The sequence below is a fragment of the Gorilla gorilla genome, chromosome 7 (genome assembly GCF_029281585.2).
Source record: "Gorilla gorilla gorilla isolate KB3781 chromosome 7, NHGRI_mGorGor1-v2.1_pri, whole genome shotgun sequence".
NCBI classification, from domain to species: Eukaryota; Metazoa; Chordata; class Mammalia; order Primates; family Hominidae; genus Gorilla; species Gorilla gorilla.
The window spans coordinates 70,352,466-70,370,843 of NC_073231.2; the positions used below are offsets into that span (position 1 = coordinate 70,352,466).

The following is an 18,378-nucleotide window of genomic DNA, read 5'->3' on the forward strand; positions in this document are numbered from 1 at the left end:
CAGAATTAGGTGTTAATTTTTGCAATTCAAATTACCTAATAAATTCTATTCATGAGAATCATAGAAACAAAAAGCAGATGAACATATTTTTTTTGAAACCCATAAATCTCAAGTCTGAAAGCAGAAATGCTACTTTAAAAGGAAACCTCTGGAATCAGCTATGCATCCATCTTGCTTTGCCTAATGATGATCTCTTTCAAAAGTCTCATTAGATGGAAATTTCAGTTATATGAATAGATTATCCTGTTAGAACCAGGATGCTTTTTACTCAACAAATACTTTTCTGCTATAGTTAAATCTTATTTCCTATTATTTCTAGTGAAGAGAGGAAGGTCACCATTGTTATATGTTAAAGACCATTGTAAATTAACATTGTTTTCATATTGCCCCTTTCTAATAGTTTTCTTAAATTTTTTGTATACTCAATTATTAAAATCTAAAGAAATGATGTCTACATACCAATAAGTTTTCAGCGATATAGAGTTATTTATATATTCTTTCTTATCACACAAAGTACTCAGAAAGTACTCAGTCTCAATGCTTTTCACATAGATGGCACTCAGATAATTCTTTTTTTTTTTTTTTTTTTTTTTTAGCTGTGTCTGACAGGCTGGAGTGCAGTGGCACGATCTCAGTTCACGGCAACCTTTGCCTCCTGGGTTCAAGCAATTCTGCTGCGTCAACCTCCCGAGTAGCTGGGATTACAAGTGTGCGCCACCACGCCTGACTAATTTTTGTATTTTTAGTAGAGATAGGGTTTCACCATGTTGGCCAGGCTGGTCTGGAACCCTTGGCCTCAAGTGATCTGCCCTCCTGGGCCTCCCAAAGTGTTGGGATTATAGGCGTGAGCCACCACGCCCGGCCACCCAGCCACTCAGACAATTCTTTTTTTGTTGTTGTTTTGTTTTGTTTTGTTTTGTTTTGTTTTGTTTTGTTTTGTTTGTTTGTTTATTTTCAGACTGAGTCTTGCTCTGTCGCCCAGGCTGGAGTGCAGTGGTGTGATCTCAGTTCACTGCAATCTCCGCCTCCCGGGTTCAAGCAATTCTCCTGCCTCAGCCTCTTGATTAGCTGGGGTTACAGGTGCATGCCACCACACCCAGCTAATGTTTTTGTATTTTTAGTAGAGATGGGATTTCACCGTGTTGGTCAGGCTGGTCTTGAACTCCTGACCTCGTGATCTGCCCACCTCGGCCTCCCAAAGTGCTGGGATTACAGGCATGAGCCACCGCACCTGGCCCAGATAATTCTTGATATGTGATCAGTTTACTTGTTAAGCAAAAGAAAAATACAGATGACAAGATATAGAGATGGCCATCAGCTTAATACGTCTAGGGTTCAGTGGTAAGGAGAATAGCATCAATGTTAACATCAGTAGTGGCAATAGATCATTTTCCTTGATGGGCTTTGGTGTCTTGGAGGTACAATTCATAAGGTCCAAAACGTGTTCACATGGAAAATGAAAACACACACTGCTAGAATGAACAAGGAATCTCCATTTTTCACACAGTCTTGCCACTCTTGCTGTGCCACTCTTGACCATGTCAACTCCTTACTGGAATTGTTGGAGGAAGCATGGGATGCTGAGCAGCAGCATTGGCTCCGTCTGTGTGTGACCCCCCAGGGCCCATCATGGCTCCTAAGCAGACCCTGTCCCACCTTGACACAGCAGTGCCCATGGAGGGGGAATAGGGAGAAGAGCAGCAGCATGTGAGCGGTGGCATTTGGTGGCATCAAAATAATGTATTACCAATTAATTGCCAGGTATATGCTTGTAGTTTCACATATGGTACTCTCATTCATTCCCATAACATTTATTAATGGTTCATTTTTATGAATACATAATAGAGGGATAGAAAAGGTTAGTTCATTCTGTTCACCTTAAATTATAATATTTGTAAGTGGTTGAGCTACGATTTGCAGAGTTGTTTCTGAGCATTGAAGCCTTATGTGTGCACCATGCTGTATGCCAAGCAGTGCTGAGCACTGGCTCTAGGTTCCTTTCATGAGGAAACTGTGAGCTTCTCTTCCTTAACAATCTTCCAGCAAGAATACAGTGGGTGATGTGGTGAAGCCAGGAATTCACTTATACTCCCATACTGGTCCCATGAGAAATATATACAGTAGATGTAAATGCTTCCATGATCTAATTCTAGGCATTTGGTTACAGAATCCCATCCACAAATCTACTGAGCACCTACTGCTCACAGCACCAGGTATTGTCCACTACCTGGACAATGTAAAATCCCCCTTCTATATAAATCAAACCTGATAACTCCAACACAAAACTAACATTTACACTTTTGAAGACTGTTTGACAGTAAAGCTGATAATAGACTGAATGCAGAATTTCTAACATCAAGGAATAGAGTAGGTATATAAAATAAAAGTTACATGCACAAACAACATGCTTCCATACCTGCCCAATTTGTTTCTGAATTTGGTGTTTTACAAGGAATGTGGCATATCAGCATGCTATTTGGAATAAGAAATGTGGTACATCAGCATGCTAGCTCAAAACCACCTACATTCTCTCAGCTTGTTATACCTTTTTCTGCCCTTGTAGGTTTATTATTAAATATTTAATTAATATCTCTGTTCTACTGAGGTGTAAGTCTACTGGCTTAGCTAATAAGCAGTGAGGACAAAGCATCTAATAGCTGTTGGAAAGTGAAATATTAGAAATAAATAAAAATATTAGTACTCATATTTCAAAGCTGGTAGAGTTAAGCTTCTCAGAAAAAAATAAAAGCTTATTGTGAAGGACCACATATAATTTGCAATACAATCCCGAATTTCTTTCCTTTATAACAGAATGAGCACCATTCAGAAGTGGAATTATTGGTGCGTTCTAATCTTTCATGCCGCACTAATCTGTTTAATCAAAGCTCCATCTCAGTTTGTCTAAGCATGCTGCCTGCCTCTGAAGGGCAAATTGCATTCCGTCTAACAGCATGTGGTTTTAAAAGAGAATGCACTTGTTTTTACTCCCTGGGTAATGAGTTTAAAATCACTTTGTACTTTTGAAAAAAGAGTCAAGTTACAAGCAGCTTTGCTTATGTGACTATATTTAAAATTTACATAGGAATCTGCAAAATAGAAGGCTCTGTGCTGTGCTGGTTTCTCACTTGTTTACACATTTGTTCTAAAATATTAGTTTTGTTTGCACATATTTGTAGGAAACTTGGGAATTGAAATATGTATATTTTACATGAACTTGAGCACAGAGTGGCAAGAGCATGACTCCAATAAGATTTTAAGAAGACAAAGACAAGTGACAAATACTAGAAAACCTTGATTAGTTATGCCAAGTGTTCCTAATTAAAAACCCTCCTTCGTCTCAGTTCTTGTGCAGCCGTGGCTTTTCACAGACACTTGAGGTTGCCTCTCTTAGATTTGAAATGTATCAACATAGTTTTCTCTAAATAGCTTTTAACAGAGGAGCAATCGATTCAAAAACCAAATAAACTAGAGCTGTGACAAGCAAAAGGCCTACAGTATTTCTTATTTTCTTTCACCTTTGAGTGTAAACTTTTAAATACGATTTCTCCTCTACCCTTTCCCACAGGAGCTGATACAGAAATCAGTGAGGTTTTTGAATGATATTTATCCAACCATGACAGACATGTCCTAGAATGCCTACCACAGTCCTGTTCCTTTCTGTATTTTTTTAATGTCATTTCACCACTCCCAGCAGAAGTTCCTCAACCTTTCAGCTTCTCTAAAAGTTTAATTTAGAGGCCACCTATGATGGAAACACTTACGTCGGTTGCTAAAATCCACATCCCTGGGCCCTCCCAAACTGGCTGAATTAGAGTATCTAATTCCAGGGCTTGGGAATCTGTACATTCACAAATCTAAGAAAATACTGCCGAAAAACTGGATGACTACTCTGTCTGTTGCTAAACCTGTCTGCCTTGAGGTTAAGGTTCTCTCTCTCTCTCTCTCTCTTTCTCCCCCCCACCCCACACACAGAAACACACAAACTCACACACACAGACTACACACACATGCAGTCTTTATATGCCCTTCCATTTGTTCCTAGGTAATCTGTCTGTGGGGGATTGGTTCCAGGAAGGACCCCAGAGGATACCAACACCCGTGGATGCTCAAGTCCCTTATATAACAAGTTGTAGTATTTGCATATAAACTATGCACATCCTCCTGTATGCCTAAAATAATCTTTATATACTTGCAATATCTAATATAATGCAAATACTATGTAATAGTCATTATTTTTTGTATTATTTTTATTATTGATTGTTATTTCTTATTGTTCTTCCCCACATATTTTCTACAGATGGTTGGTTGAATCTGCCGATGTGAAATCCCATGAATAGGGAGGGATGACTGTACTGTGTGAGATTCTACAGGCATAAATGTATGGTTTATAAGCTTTTAAACATTTACAGAGATTTAGAGATGTATTTCGCCCAGTGGTGTATTTAATGGACATTGACTGGTAAGGGTAGATAGAAAAACTGGAAAAACATAGAAAATGACCATCTTTAAGTAAGAATTCTTCAGAACACATTTCATCCTTGATAGGACTCATTAATCTATTTCTAATTTAAAAAAAAATTAAGAGAATATTTGAAAATTTGATATCAAACTGGATAAATGTCATATCTGCCTAATGAATGAAATGACAGTCTTTAGCAATGCATTAAATTCTTATTTGCACATGGGGAAAATTATGACATTAGGGAAAAGTAAACTCACCACTTCTTCATGTCTACATTTTCTCACATTAATGCCATTTATCTGCAATGAAAAGAAAAGCACAGTTTCCCATGGCATATTGTAAATTGAGTTAATGTTTTGACCACACATATAGTGATAAAATCTATACCTGTAGAATTGCATCTCCAATAAAAAGTAGTCCTGAAAGTTCCGCTGTGAATGAAAAAGCACAATTGATAATGCATTGACTATTTTTGTTATGCAGATGAAAGGACTTTTAATTAAATAAAGGTAAAATTTACAAATATAAAAATTAAGTGTTTTATATGGTTAGCACCTTAAAAGATCCACAAAAAATGGAAATTCAAAACAATATGACTCAGTCTCATCACTGAAGCACATGCAGACATATTTCCATTTACTTTTACTGTTGCAGACCTAACAGTTGCTAAAAATGAGCCACTCTTCTAAGGGTAAAAGACCACATTTTCTCACGCACTTAAGATTATTAGGTCTCTGTGAAAATGTTTAAGACATAGACATTCAATCCGTCAGCTATGGAATTGGCTCCAAGTTCATTTTTAAACATTACACTGTTTTACTAATTTCAGTTCTTGCAACATCTGCTTTATATCTCCATTATTTTTCCTACAGTTTCTTATGAATGGTTAGCTGAGTAAAATTGGAAATGAGAACTGAAAAACAGATACTTGAAATTGTCTTTACTCGATGGGACTTGTTATCATTAGTTTTGTATCTTTGTTGGTTTAATGAAACAACTGAAAAGCTGTGTAGTCCCTAACTCATACCTGCTTTCAAGGGTTCCTATCTTTCAGCCTTGTTCCCCTTCTGTGAGAGAAGTCCTCCCCCACAGGAGGATAAAGGGCAAGGACCCAGGAAGCAGACTCAGCCACTAATGCCTGAAGGTGGGGAAGCTGGAGCCAGTCAATCACATTGTAATTTATGATTCTTGAATATCATCTCACACTTCAAAAACAATGCCTTAAAGAAATGGCTGGTACACAATTCTCTAAACATATTACCTCTTTGTTCCTTGGAGATTTTTGAAACGACAACTGGAATGTTATGTTCTGCTCCTCCCTGAAAAGAGAAAATCATATATTGTACTTTTTAATCTAAAAAAATGCTGCTTTTAGCTAAGAAACCATACAGGCTCTGAAGGGAATGTTAAGTGGATACTAGGCAGAATTTAAATAAACTTGTGGAATTTCTCCTCTAAGTAGGTAGTGCTCCCATGAAAATTATCTACCCGTTTAGAATTTTGCTGAGACATCCAATAATAACAATTGGCTTTGAAAGTTTTCATTTATCAACAAATATTGATTATGTATTTAGATAGGCATTCTCCTCAATGTGTAGCAATGCTGTCCAATAGAAATTCTTATTTAGGATTCCAAACACCAGATAATTATATATTACTGTTATCCTGCTAAGTTATTCTGTGCTGGCAGCTAAGGGCTTTTGGTGGTGCAGTGACCTGTTGGGATACCAAGGAAGTAGAGAGACCTTTACCAGAACAAATGGATAAACAAAATCAGAATGCACATATGCATGAAAAACGAGGGATTCATCTGCATTTCCTTCCTTAGTATTGAATTCCTCCTTGTGTGACAGCACATACTAAACAATTTGCAGAGTAAAACATACTGCCAAGAATATTGAAGTAGTACTATTTTTATTATTTATTTATTTATGTATTTATTTATTTTATTTTTTGAGATGGAGGAGACTCGCTCTGTCGCCCAGGCTGGAGTGCCATGGCGCAATCTTGGCTCACTGCAACCTCCACCTCCCGGGTTCACGCCATCCTCCTGCCTCAGCCTCCTGAGTAGCTGGGACTACAGGTGCGCCATGCCCAGCTAATTTTTGTATTTTTAGTAGAGACAGGGTTTCACCATGTTAGCCAGGATAGTTTCCATCTCCTGACCTCGTGATCCAACTGCCTCGGCATCCCAAAGTGCTGGGATTACAGGGGTGAGTCACCGTACCCGGCCTGCAGTAGTACTATTTATTACTTGACTAAATGAGATATGAAAAAAGAAAGACAAGTAAGCTAAACTTATGTGAAAGAAAATAAAATGAATCCTTAAAAACTGAAAACAAATCCCATTTCTGTATTACAGAGTTGAGAAGGTTAAAAGCAGTAGTAGAGAAATGAAATCAGTACATAAAAGAATAAAATGTCATATATAAAAAGAAGCATAGAACTTGTAACACAGCCTAGTTGAGAAGACAATCTGAATTCCATTGAGGTTGTTCTATCTTCAGAATATGTAAACCACCTAAGCTTTTGTTTCAAGTACAAAAAATTATTTTGGAAGAGATATTCTTTTTTCCCTTGCATGCCCATTTTTAACACTGAATTGCCAGTATACTTAAATATAAAATAGTCAATAGTTTTTTAGAAAAGCAGGAATATTGAATTTTTTTTTTTGGCAAGTAGAGTCCTTTCTAATTTCAGAATATTAAGAAGAAATATGATAATTAAGGTAATGAAAACTGTCCTACTCACTGAATTTCAAACCCACTGCTCAATTCCCTTTTCCTCACTATTTCACAGCAACCTAATATTCATGCACCGCACCCCTCAGCTCTGTGGGGGAAGTTACTGGCGTAGGTTACAATGGCTCCCACTTGTTCTGCTTTTTGGTCTGTGTGTCCCTAACAAACACAGACTGTGTCTAAGATGACCCTGCCTCTGATCTGAGCAGAGACAGTGATTTGTGGCTGACAGTGTGGTGGAAATTAAGTGCTTATTTAGCACACAGTAAACACTGAATAAAGGAGGGCTATTATGCTAACACAGCCCATCTATTAAGATTTATGAGGAAACTCACATAGCATTAAAGTGGTAAATAAGATTGGGACTAATCCCTTCTAAGACCCTTAATATTTATGAGTTAGGACTCCAAATTCCCAATCCCCTTTTATCTGTTCTATTTTGTCCCATTACAGTTATCAGTGTCTAACATGCTATTTTTTCATTTCTCACACTTACTGTTTTCTTTCTCCTTCCCATTCCTAACTAAAATGCACGTTTCTTCAGGGTGCAGACATTTTTTGGTAGTTTGTTTTGTGCATCGATGTAAACCCAGTGCCTGGAATAATGTCTGGTCTATCTTTGACATGTTTGTTGAGTTGAATGAATGAATGAATGAATGAAGTCTACGGCTTTTCCAGGCCTAGCGTAAGGTCACTGATAGCCTCTAGAGACACTTGGAAATTAGAAAGGATGTTAAGGATGCATCTATGTTTCTTAGAAGGAAAAAGCTGGTTAACTCAAATGAATCATTAACTGATGAACTTTTAGGTAGAATTAAACCATGAAACAATCATTCAGATATTGTGATTCAGATATTTTGGGACAGGGAACAACAATGATTTTGCTGGTCTCCTCAGTGAGGCTGTTATCAGAGTATTTTCCTTCAGCTGTTTTTGCATTTCACCCTTTTCTTTTATTCTGCTACTGAACCCAATTTTTTTTTAATGCATAGACTATTAATGCAAATTACCATGGCAAGACACTGGGAAACCTATTCTTGGTGTCCAGAGAAAAGGCTTTTGAGATAGAGTTTTTCTGAGGGTTGACTCAATAATCCCATTCCTTCCTCAACACCCAGACTTGTACAGCAATCCCCTGCTTATTTGTGTTTCACTTTCTGTGGTTTCAGTTATCCAGGGTACAGTACAATACAACATTTTGTGAGAGAAAGGAAGCACATTCACATAACTTTTATTACAGTGTATTATTATAATTCTTCCATTTTATTATTAGTTATTGTTAATATTTTACTATGCTAATTTATAAATTAAACCTTATCATGAATATGCATATGTAAGCAAATATGTTATATGCGGTGTAAGATTCAATACTGTCTGCAGTTTCGGGCAACTACTGGGGTCTTGGAATGCATCTCCCAAGGTTAAGTGGAGACTATTGTAACTATCTTTGAAATGCAAAATGTAACATTTATTTTACCACAGTTTTTCTCTTACATGTAAAATTTATCCTGAAATTTGAATGGTTTGAATCCAAACATGGTTTTTGGTTTTCTGTTTTTATTTTATTTTATTTTTTTGAGAGGGAGTCTCGCTCTGTTCACAGGCCAGAGTGCAATGGCATGATCTTGCCTCATTGCAACCTCCACTTCCCAGTTCAGGTGATTCTCCTGTCTCAGCCTCCTAAGTAGCTGGGATTACAACCACTCACCATCATGCCCAGCTAATTTTGGTATTTTTGTAGAGATGGGATTTCAACACGTTGGCCAGGCTGGTCTTGAACCCCTCCCTGACCTCAGGTGATCCGCCCACCTTGACCTCCCAAAATGCTGGGATTACAGGCATGAGCCACTGCACCTGGCCTGTTTTTTTTTTTTGCTTTTAAATTAGACATTTGGAGCTCTGATGTACTTTTTAAACTAATTTCTGAAAATGACTTCAGTAATTACTGAATTTTAAGACAACACTCAGAAGATAAAATTGGAACTCAAAATCATGCTGCCTTCATTACTGGAGAAAATGTGAGCAGCTCAGCTGCTACAGTTAATTAGATTTAGTGCAGGGCCTAAATGGGGAAATGTAAGGTTTTCCAGTCAATAATCAAATCATGTGGCTTGTTTAAAACAGGTGATAGGCTTCCATGACTGTTGAATAATAATGAGAATCTTTAAGCTGCCTCTCTTCCAGTGCAGCTCCTGGACCTCCATCGCCCTGAACCTGAAGGATGTCAGCATGCACTGTTGTCTGGCCAGTTATGCTCCTCCTTCCCTCCTAACCTGGAAACTGTTCATTTTTGAAATTTTGGCTTAAAGCCCCCTCCTTTAGTGTCTCCTTACTTGAAATAATACACTTATGTAGCACTGGATCATGCCTGTGATTTACATTCATTCTGGTAACAATTTGATCAAAGTCTACTTTCCTACTGGAGTATAAATGGCCTGAGGTCCAGGCAAGGCTTTCATCACCATCTTCTCCCCAAGGCACTCCTGGGCGGGACTGTGGCTCATGACTGTGGTTTAGAGAATGCTTGAATTAACTGAGCATTGTTATTGTAGTTTATGGAGAAATACAAGATTAGGAAAAGGAAGGCAGTGTTCTAAAGCACAGTCCGGGTAATGTTCGCACATACATCGTTCAGCTTTGTAATATTCTTTTTACAAAGCATAGTGGATTTTATAGCTAGCTCTGTAGGAAGAAGGATATATAATTCCATCTAAAGCATTTTGAGAATGACTCTACACAACGGTTTTACTAGCATTACTGTGAAATACCACCAAATAAAACCTGGAATGCTTTTAGAGCATCAGGAGTCTTGCCAAGTAATCTTTTCAGTTCAATATTATTATTACTCCAATCAATTAATCAATCATATTATGGGCATGGGGGTGCAGGGAAGATGCATAGAGCTAACCACTATTTTTCCTTTTAGAGAAAGGAAACTACTTGTAAACAGAATAACAGTAATTAGAGTTAAGAGCTGCAATGGACAACTACAGACAGAAGAGGCAAGTAAAGGAATATCACCTGGAGGAATACGGGCATGTGCCATCATCCTTCTGGATGCTATCTTTACCTGCCAACATACTTCGCTTGATTTTGGCAAAAAATAATTGTCTTTCTCACATGCTATATGATTACCTTCATATGAAAGTCTAAAATAGGGAAATGGTCATTGCTCAGGGTTGAAAGAGGGGAGATAGGGGATAAAAGGGTGATGAATAAATATGAGATTTCTTCTGGAAGTGATAGAATGTTCTAAAATTGACTGCCATGATACTTGCAAAGATCTGCGGATATACTAAAAACAATTTAATTGTACACTTTAAATGGGTAAACTGTATGGTATTGGAATTATACCTCAATAAAGCTATTTAATGAAAAAAAATGTAATGGTCTTTGAAATGATAATTGACCAGTGGTTTCAACTCATTTTGGGGATTAATCCATAACCCTCAATTTAAGCTTTACTGTCTGCCTGTTATCGCTTTCTTTTTTTTTCTTTTTTTTTTTTTTTTCTGAGATGGAGTCTTGCTCTGTCGCCCAGGCTGGAGTGCAGTGGCACAGTCTTGGCTCACTGCAACCTCTGCCTCCCAGGTTCAAGCAATTCTCCTGCTTCAGCCTCCAGAATAGCTGGGACTACAGGTGTGTGCCACCACGCCTGGATAATTTTTGTATTTTTAGTAGAGTTGGAGTTTCACCATGTTGGCCAGGATGGTCTTAATCTCTTGACCTGGTGATCCACCCGCCTTGCCTTCCCAAAATGTTGGGATTACAAGTGTGAGCCCTGTGCCCGTCCCTGTTATCTACTTTTATGATGGAAATGGACATATTCATTTTGTCTAGAGTGAAAACAAGTGAATCAGACTTGAGTAAAAATGGCAGGGGAAGCAGAATGCAGAAAAATGTATGCAAGCATGTCCATGCACTTATAGCAATGGTTGTTATTTAAATATTTTTGCCCAGATAACACTAATAAGTTAAAAGGCATACATTTATTACAACTAATATATATATTTTATTTGGAAAATTTGAAACAATTAGTACTCAATCCTTTATCTTACAAAATTGCTTACTTGATCTACACATTTATTTCAGTTTTGTTTTATTTTATTTTATTATAATTTTTTTTGAAACAGAGACTCACTGTGTCACCCAGGCTGGAATGCAGAGGCGTGATCTCAGCTCACTGTGACCTCTGCCTCCCCGGTTCAAGTGAATCTCCTGTCTCAGCCTCCCAAGTAGCTGGGATTACAGGCATGTGCCACCATGCCCGGATAATTTTTTTTTATTTTTAGTAGAGACAGAGTTTCACCATGTTGGTCAAGCTGGTCTCAAGCTCCTGACCTCAAATGATCTGCCTGCCTCGGCCTCCTAAAGTCCTGGGATTACAGGCATGAGCCACCGTGCCTGGCCTTATTTCAGTTTTAAATAAACCAGAAAGTAAACAGCATAGAGAGGAAACATGATCTATGTCCCTGAGCAGAGAGTTTTGAGGTAATTTATTTCAGGTTTTATAGTTCTAAGCATAGTTATTAAGAGTAAGGACTTTGTCATCGGCTTCTAGGGGGACTGAGGTCCAACTCTACTGCTTATAACAATTGATGAATTACTTAACCTCTTGACACTTAATCTCATTGTCTGTGGAAGGTATAACAATAGTTATCTACTCCACTGGATAATAAAGGCAAATTGAACTAAATATGAAGTATTTAGCTCAGAATCTGGCACTTAATAAGTGGGGCATAAATATTAGCAATTATTTAGAAATGAGAAGATGATTAAGAGTAATAATGATTATAATTATATTTTGTATTGCTGTAGTGTTAAATCTTCCAAATAGAAATCACCTGTGATTGCATACATTTATTTAATGGACATAGATAATTTATTATTTGCATAAGAAAATTGTGCCTGTTGGAAAATACTGCATAAAATATATTTATAGTAATAACATTTAAAACATCCTTTCCCTCAAAGGTAAATTTTTAAATGACAATGAACAGAAGTATAATTTAATAATGTGCAGCTAGATAGTATTGAATTTTAAAAGATATGAGAGATAAATAAAGCCTCACAAGGGCAAGACGATGGCTTGCTTTAACATGACTATCCCTATGGTAATCCCGATAGGAAGAATAAGGCAAAATACAATAATATTGGATCCTACAATGCAGAAATTTGGTGATTTCTGCAGATGTAGTTGAGGAAACTGTTAAAGTTATTTACATAAATGCCAAGTCTCTGGATGGTCCAGCCCAGAGGATGGGCACTTGAGAGGGGAAGGAGACAAGAGTTGGTGGGGCTGGGAGAAGAACCAGGAAATGCCAGTAGAAATGGTGCTGCAAGCAGGGAAAAGCAGCCAGGCCCGAGGCCATGTGCAGGATGCCACTAGCCTGCTGAATCTGCCCGCTTCAAAGGAGCAGTTTCTGCCTGAGAACAGGCAGCAGACTATGTGATTATGAGTTGAAAGTTTAGTGGTTCTTTTGTCCAGCTTTGGGGGAAGCCCAGATAGGGCTTTTTGTTGAAATTTTTGTGAAAAGTAAATTGAAAAGCTTGATTTTTTTTTTTTTTTTTTTTTTTTTTTTTTTTTACTGATAGACAAATTAATACAAAGAAAAAAAGGCACACAAGTGTGTGATTTCTGAGAGATGTTTTAACAAAGGAAAATTAAATAATAACAGGCAGGAAGAAATCTAAATCACTGTCAAAAAACCCCAAAAGTTACAGCAGGAGTGAGGATGCCTCTGAAAGGCAACCTGAGAGAAAGAATATCTTGGATAAGCAAGGATGCCTGGAGGGCTGGGAGCAGGAGTGAGCCAGGTGCATAAAGCCCTAGAAGGGTTCTAATAAGAGAGGAAGGAGGCATGGCTGTCTCCTTCCAGGCTCTAAAGTAGGGATTTGCTTCACTTAAAGACAGTGGAGGGACCGGTGTAAATGTGTGTGTCATGACTCCAAATTTCATCTCATTATATTATGGCTCAGTTACTCATTTGACCCTTCTACAGTTGCTAAACAGCAATGAAAGAATAACTGTAGAATGAGACAAGAAAGCAGAGAAAGTAGCACAACCAGGAAGGGACATTCTCCCCAGAGGTTAAAAAGGATTTCTTTTCACTTTAGGAGCTGAGTGCAAATAGTTCATCAAAACTGGGAGATGGGGATGCGAGAGTGTCAGCCTGTGTGTGGCACCTCCCTGGTCAAGGCATCTGCTTTTCCATGTGCAGCATGCGCTAAAGCTGGACATTGTGCTCATACGTCATTTCGGGCTTTACTCTTGCTTTTTTTTTCTTATTATTTAGAATTAACATGGAGAAACAGGCAATTTTGGTCTTTACCTTTTAATGGTAAAACATTCCTGTTATAAAACAATAGGAGTTTAGGAATCTAAAGGACAAATAAGTCCATGAAGATAAATCAGTAATTCCTACCCTAAATCTCAATGTAATTGATGTCAGAACTCTTTTTGGGTGGCTGTGTTTCAAACTGAGTGTCTAGCATTTTTGGAGATGATTTGAAGAAATGGTAAGTATGACTTTCAAAGGACAGGCTCAGATTTGGTAAGAAACTCCAAAGAATATGCTTCAAAAAATTTAAAGAGAAAAATTAAGGAATAATGGAAAGAAAACTAGACAAAATTTGAAAAGAAAAAGGATTCGGACTTACTTAAGTCATATTTTTAAAATGGAAAGCTGTTTCAATATTCCTTTCATTTCTACTAAATATATATTTTTCTCTTATTCTTTGGGATTTCAGGAATTTTTGACATAGGAACCCTCCTCAATGTGGTCTGCATCATATCTAGCATTAGTACTTCAAGGGAAGAGTTAAAGTCCTAGAATTAAGCCGTAGGGACACCGAACTGCCTCAACCTCCAAGCCACCTGCACGTTTTGTCCCAGAAGTTTGTACAATGTCTTATATAAGGTAAAGAAGAAAAATGAAGGTAAAGGCTAACTTTTATTTTCCCACCAACTTGTACCCTACAAGGTACCCTGGCTGGAGACAGGGCTTGAGAGAGACAGCAATATTGCACATGAGCAGCAGACATCAAGGATTTGTGGACACTGGTAGCTACAGAGACATCATGTTGCCCACAGCCCACAGCCATTGAGACATATTAATCAACAAAACAATGGACTCAGACCTATATAAGAAGCCCCACCACACTGTCCTTGTCCAGTTTGTGGGGAGATGTGAGGAATTACCATGCTGCACAGTGGTGACTGTGACAGGAAAGTCCCCAAGCCAAGATCTGTCAAGAGTGTAGGGCATGGCCAGCTGGCTTTGACTTCTAGCAGCACATGTTAGAGCATTTGATTGAATTCTGTCTAAAAATGACATTCATTACCCTTTAACCAAGTTTTTTTTTTTTAAGAATGTGTTTTTAACATAAAACTAAAATACCATGTGTTCTGAGTCCAGCGGAATTCACAAGCACCTGTAGGAGTCTTAACTACATTGGTAAATGGCTTTTCAGTTGTCTAACATACCATCTTCCTTCTGTCATCTTAAGTCGAGACCATAAAGGTTTTAATTAATAATTCTCACCACGAGTCTTTCCGGTGTGTGCCGGTGAGGATTACTTAACTGAAGCAAATAGTGGTAAGATATGCGTTTATGTATTTATATGCATACTTTTATTAGTGGCTCAAATTGCTCCTGAAAACTGTAAATAAATAGTTCAACATTAAAATACTAATTCTGCTTCTAGCCTAGAATGATATTTTTAAAAAAGTTTATACATTTTTTTAAATTTTCAGATCTAAGGAAAATAGTGCTAACAAATAAACACAGTAGTTTATTCAATTCATATATGACAGGGAAAGAGATTTTTGTAATAACATTGCTAGTTAAAAGAAAGAATCATATTTTGATCTAAATAATCACAATAAGAGATAGTTTAAAAAATAGAAAAATGAAGTTCAGAGGTAAGTATGAGAAAGTAAAAATAAAAAACCATAAAAGGAATTTCTTTAGGATGAATGAGTAATATTCTAAATAAAAGTCTTGATGTTTGTATTTCTTGTCAGAGTGTGTCATAAGAATTTTGCAAAAAGTTCTTTTTTGTTAACTCTAATATAAGATATTGATCATAGCTCAAATACTACTTTTTGGTCAATATTTGAATGGAAAATTCATACTTATTTAATTCAAAAAATATTCTATTTATTATATATACAATAGTTTTGTTTGGATTGAAATAATGAAAATATTAAAATGAAAAGATTTATTTAGAAAAATTATTGATGCTTTGAAAACTAGGTTAAAATGTGGCATTTTAGTAAAAATAAATAGCATTGCATTATTGGGTTTAAATTAAAAATACAAAAAAACAACAAAAAAAGGAAAAGAACATTTCTAGGTGACACAAAATTAATGGAAGCTCTACTACCAGAAATAGAGTTAGTGCCTGGTTCAGTAAAAATGATGATTTCAGATGAAATCGGCTCTCACTATTGGATTTTATTCATGGATTTTCTAGTATCTTTAGTGGTACTTTTAAATTCTTTACAGCAATCTCAATAAACAGCCTGGCCAAAAAAAAAAAAAAAAAAGCAAAACCAAAAAAAATCTCATTTATTGAGTGATTAAATTCTCATAGAATACATTGCACATCCTATAATCTGTTCTGCATGCCTCCCTGGTCTTAGTTCGTGATAAGATAAAGTTTCACTTTGATAAACTGAATGTACGAAATATGTTTTAAAGCTAGTGCTCTTTATAGCAATATTCTTTTCTTATCACTGACAATACAACGCTATTGCATACTGATTTCTACTCTGAGTCATTTTCACAAAGTCAACTAGAGCTGATGTTCACAAAATTTAGAGTTCTGCTTTCCATACATATATGATATGAGTTGTGTTGAAATTTCAAGCAATGTGTATTTGAAATATATAAATTGTTTTCACCCTATATAAGTCAAATAACTAACCCAAGAATTATAAAGTTAAACTTCATTTATCTATGAAGAGATGTAGGTTTGACAAAGGCATTGCAGTCATGAGATTAACTCTTCAATATTTACATAATTTCCTATGCTTTAAAAATTTATCCTTTATTTCAATGATAATAAATTGCAGATATGGTACATCTCTAATAGTCAATAATATACAAAATAAAGGCCTTTAAAATTTGATAATAAATTTAAATGAACACATATGTTCACTTTTACAATAAAGCATAAGCAAAGCCTTTAAGTTTATCCTATATGATTAGCACTATACAATTAAATTTACTGATTTCTTTTTTAAAAATGAAAAATAAACAAGATGAACAGAATACAATGTCTCACTTACTATTGGGCTTTATTAGTGTGAAACTTGTTATTGTTCTATTTACTGCAGATCATCATTTCCTACTCCAGTTGGTTAAAGAAAGATATGCACACGACATCATATTTAACATTTCAGAAAAACCAGATAAAGAAAGTTAATGAGTTAAATTTAATCATAAGGTAAATTCCCATATTCTTTGCTAAACTTTCTAAATCAAATGGTAAGAGTTTGCAGGAATTCTGTGAGAACCTACCTAATTTACATCCCCGTCCAAATATTAAGGAGTTTGCTATAGCCATCCTTGTCTAATTATTAATCAGCAAACATTGAAATGCACCAAAGTTCAGCTCTTATGTCATGGCCTTTGTAAGGATAGACTAGAAAGGCAGGCTACCTTTATGCTTAATCCAAATCCTCCTACTGTTTGTCTTCTGATGGTCACCGTTCTTTCCTGAAAGACAGGATTTTTAAGAATGGTTAGTGTTTCCTAATACTATACTTACACACCATTTTTTGTTGTTTTTTTGGTTTTCTTCTGGGTTTTGCTTTTGCTCTTTAAAACAAAAGAGAACTCTTTTGTGGTGGGACAGTGCCTCCACATCTTGTAATAAATAGTCTTTGACTTTTAAATCAAAGGGCTACTTGTTAAAATAAAAGGGACTGAAGTGTTATAAACTCCTAAACTCTTAAAAATAAGTTCTTCTCAATGATTATTTTGGACATATTTTGGAATCTTAACTTTTATACCTCTTCTTATTTCCACATTACGTATTCTTATTTTCTAAGAAATGATAAGTTTTAGGTTATATAAAAGTAACTCAGAGGCAATGGTAATTATGATCCTGGTAAACCATGGCCCTGTCTCCATCACTGCCTGGAATTTGGGAGCTAAGCTGGGAGGCTGCCGTGGCCAGCACAGAAATGATACATGTGTGTGTTTTAGATTGAAAGTGAATAAACCAAGTCCAAAATAAATTAATTGCTTGTTCATAAAATGAATAAATTACACATCTAAGTAATAATGATAATTGAATTACCAACTTTAAAAATCAGTTTCTTTTTCTTTCCACAATAGAAATAATTCAATCACTGGCCTATAAAACTTCAAAATCACAAAGATGATGGCATGAGAACAAAGAGCTACATTTAGACAAATCCTGTAATTTTCAATTTGAAAAACGATACTGCTCTGATTTTGGGCAGTCATCTTTACATAGTGCTTACTGCGGAGGCATGCTATAGGGCTGAACGCTTTAACTTATAGCTTGCTCCATTACATCAATCTTCTTGAACATTCCCCTATGCAGAATCATTTGAGACACTGACCCTTTTCCCCTGCATCTGGGGTAGATATTTGTTATCTGGTCCCTATATCTCTACAAATACCTTTTGCCCACATTATCCATTTCCAAATGTAAACACTGCCCTCTTTCTTACAGATGAATTGCTTCCCTCACTCTCTTGTTCTGCGGAAACTGTGTGGAACAGATAATATTATTTTAAAAGAACTAGTGAAAATTGGAAAAATGTGTGCTTCTGGTGGCTCGTGCTAAATATTTTAAGATAGCATAAGACCTTCATTTTGGCAAGGTTAAAAACTTCCTTGTTTAGCCAAAAGTTTGGTTTCTATAAATAGAACAAAATAATACTTAAAGAACAAGATCGCCATACCACAATTTGAGGTATACTATTATTGATTTATTTTGAATTTTGAAAATAAGACTTTTTGATGAAGATGGTGCATATTTACTTAGAAATTACTATTATTACTATTGAATGCAAATGAGTAGCATTCGATAAAATAAATTTTCTTTATTTTGACAATGTGCTGAGTAATTTCATCTATTTCAAAAATACTTATGTTACTCTTATAATCTGTCATCTAATCATACTTTCAAACC

General features: G+C 36.2%; 1 protein-coding gene across 6 annotated transcripts in view; it reads right to left on the reverse strand.

Annotated features, from left to right (window-relative positions):
* The window catches only part of SNTG1 (syntrophin gamma 1), an 880,400-nt gene that overhangs the window by 337,478 nt on the left and 524,544 nt on the right, over positions 1-18,378 (reverse strand). For all 6 annotated transcript variants that reach the window (XM_055349267.2, XM_019032962.4, XM_055349266.2 and 3 more), the window contains 4 exons: positions 16,872-16,928; positions 5,724-5,781; positions 4,850-4,893; positions 4,720-4,761 (listed from right to left, as the gene is read on the reverse strand). In XM_055349267.2, coding sequence (XP_055205242.1) covers positions 4,720-4,761; positions 4,850-4,893; positions 5,724-5,781; positions 16,872-16,928 — 201 coding nt within the window. The remainder of the gene's footprint in view (positions 1-4,719; positions 4,762-4,849; positions 4,894-5,723; positions 5,782-16,871; positions 16,929-18,378) is intronic.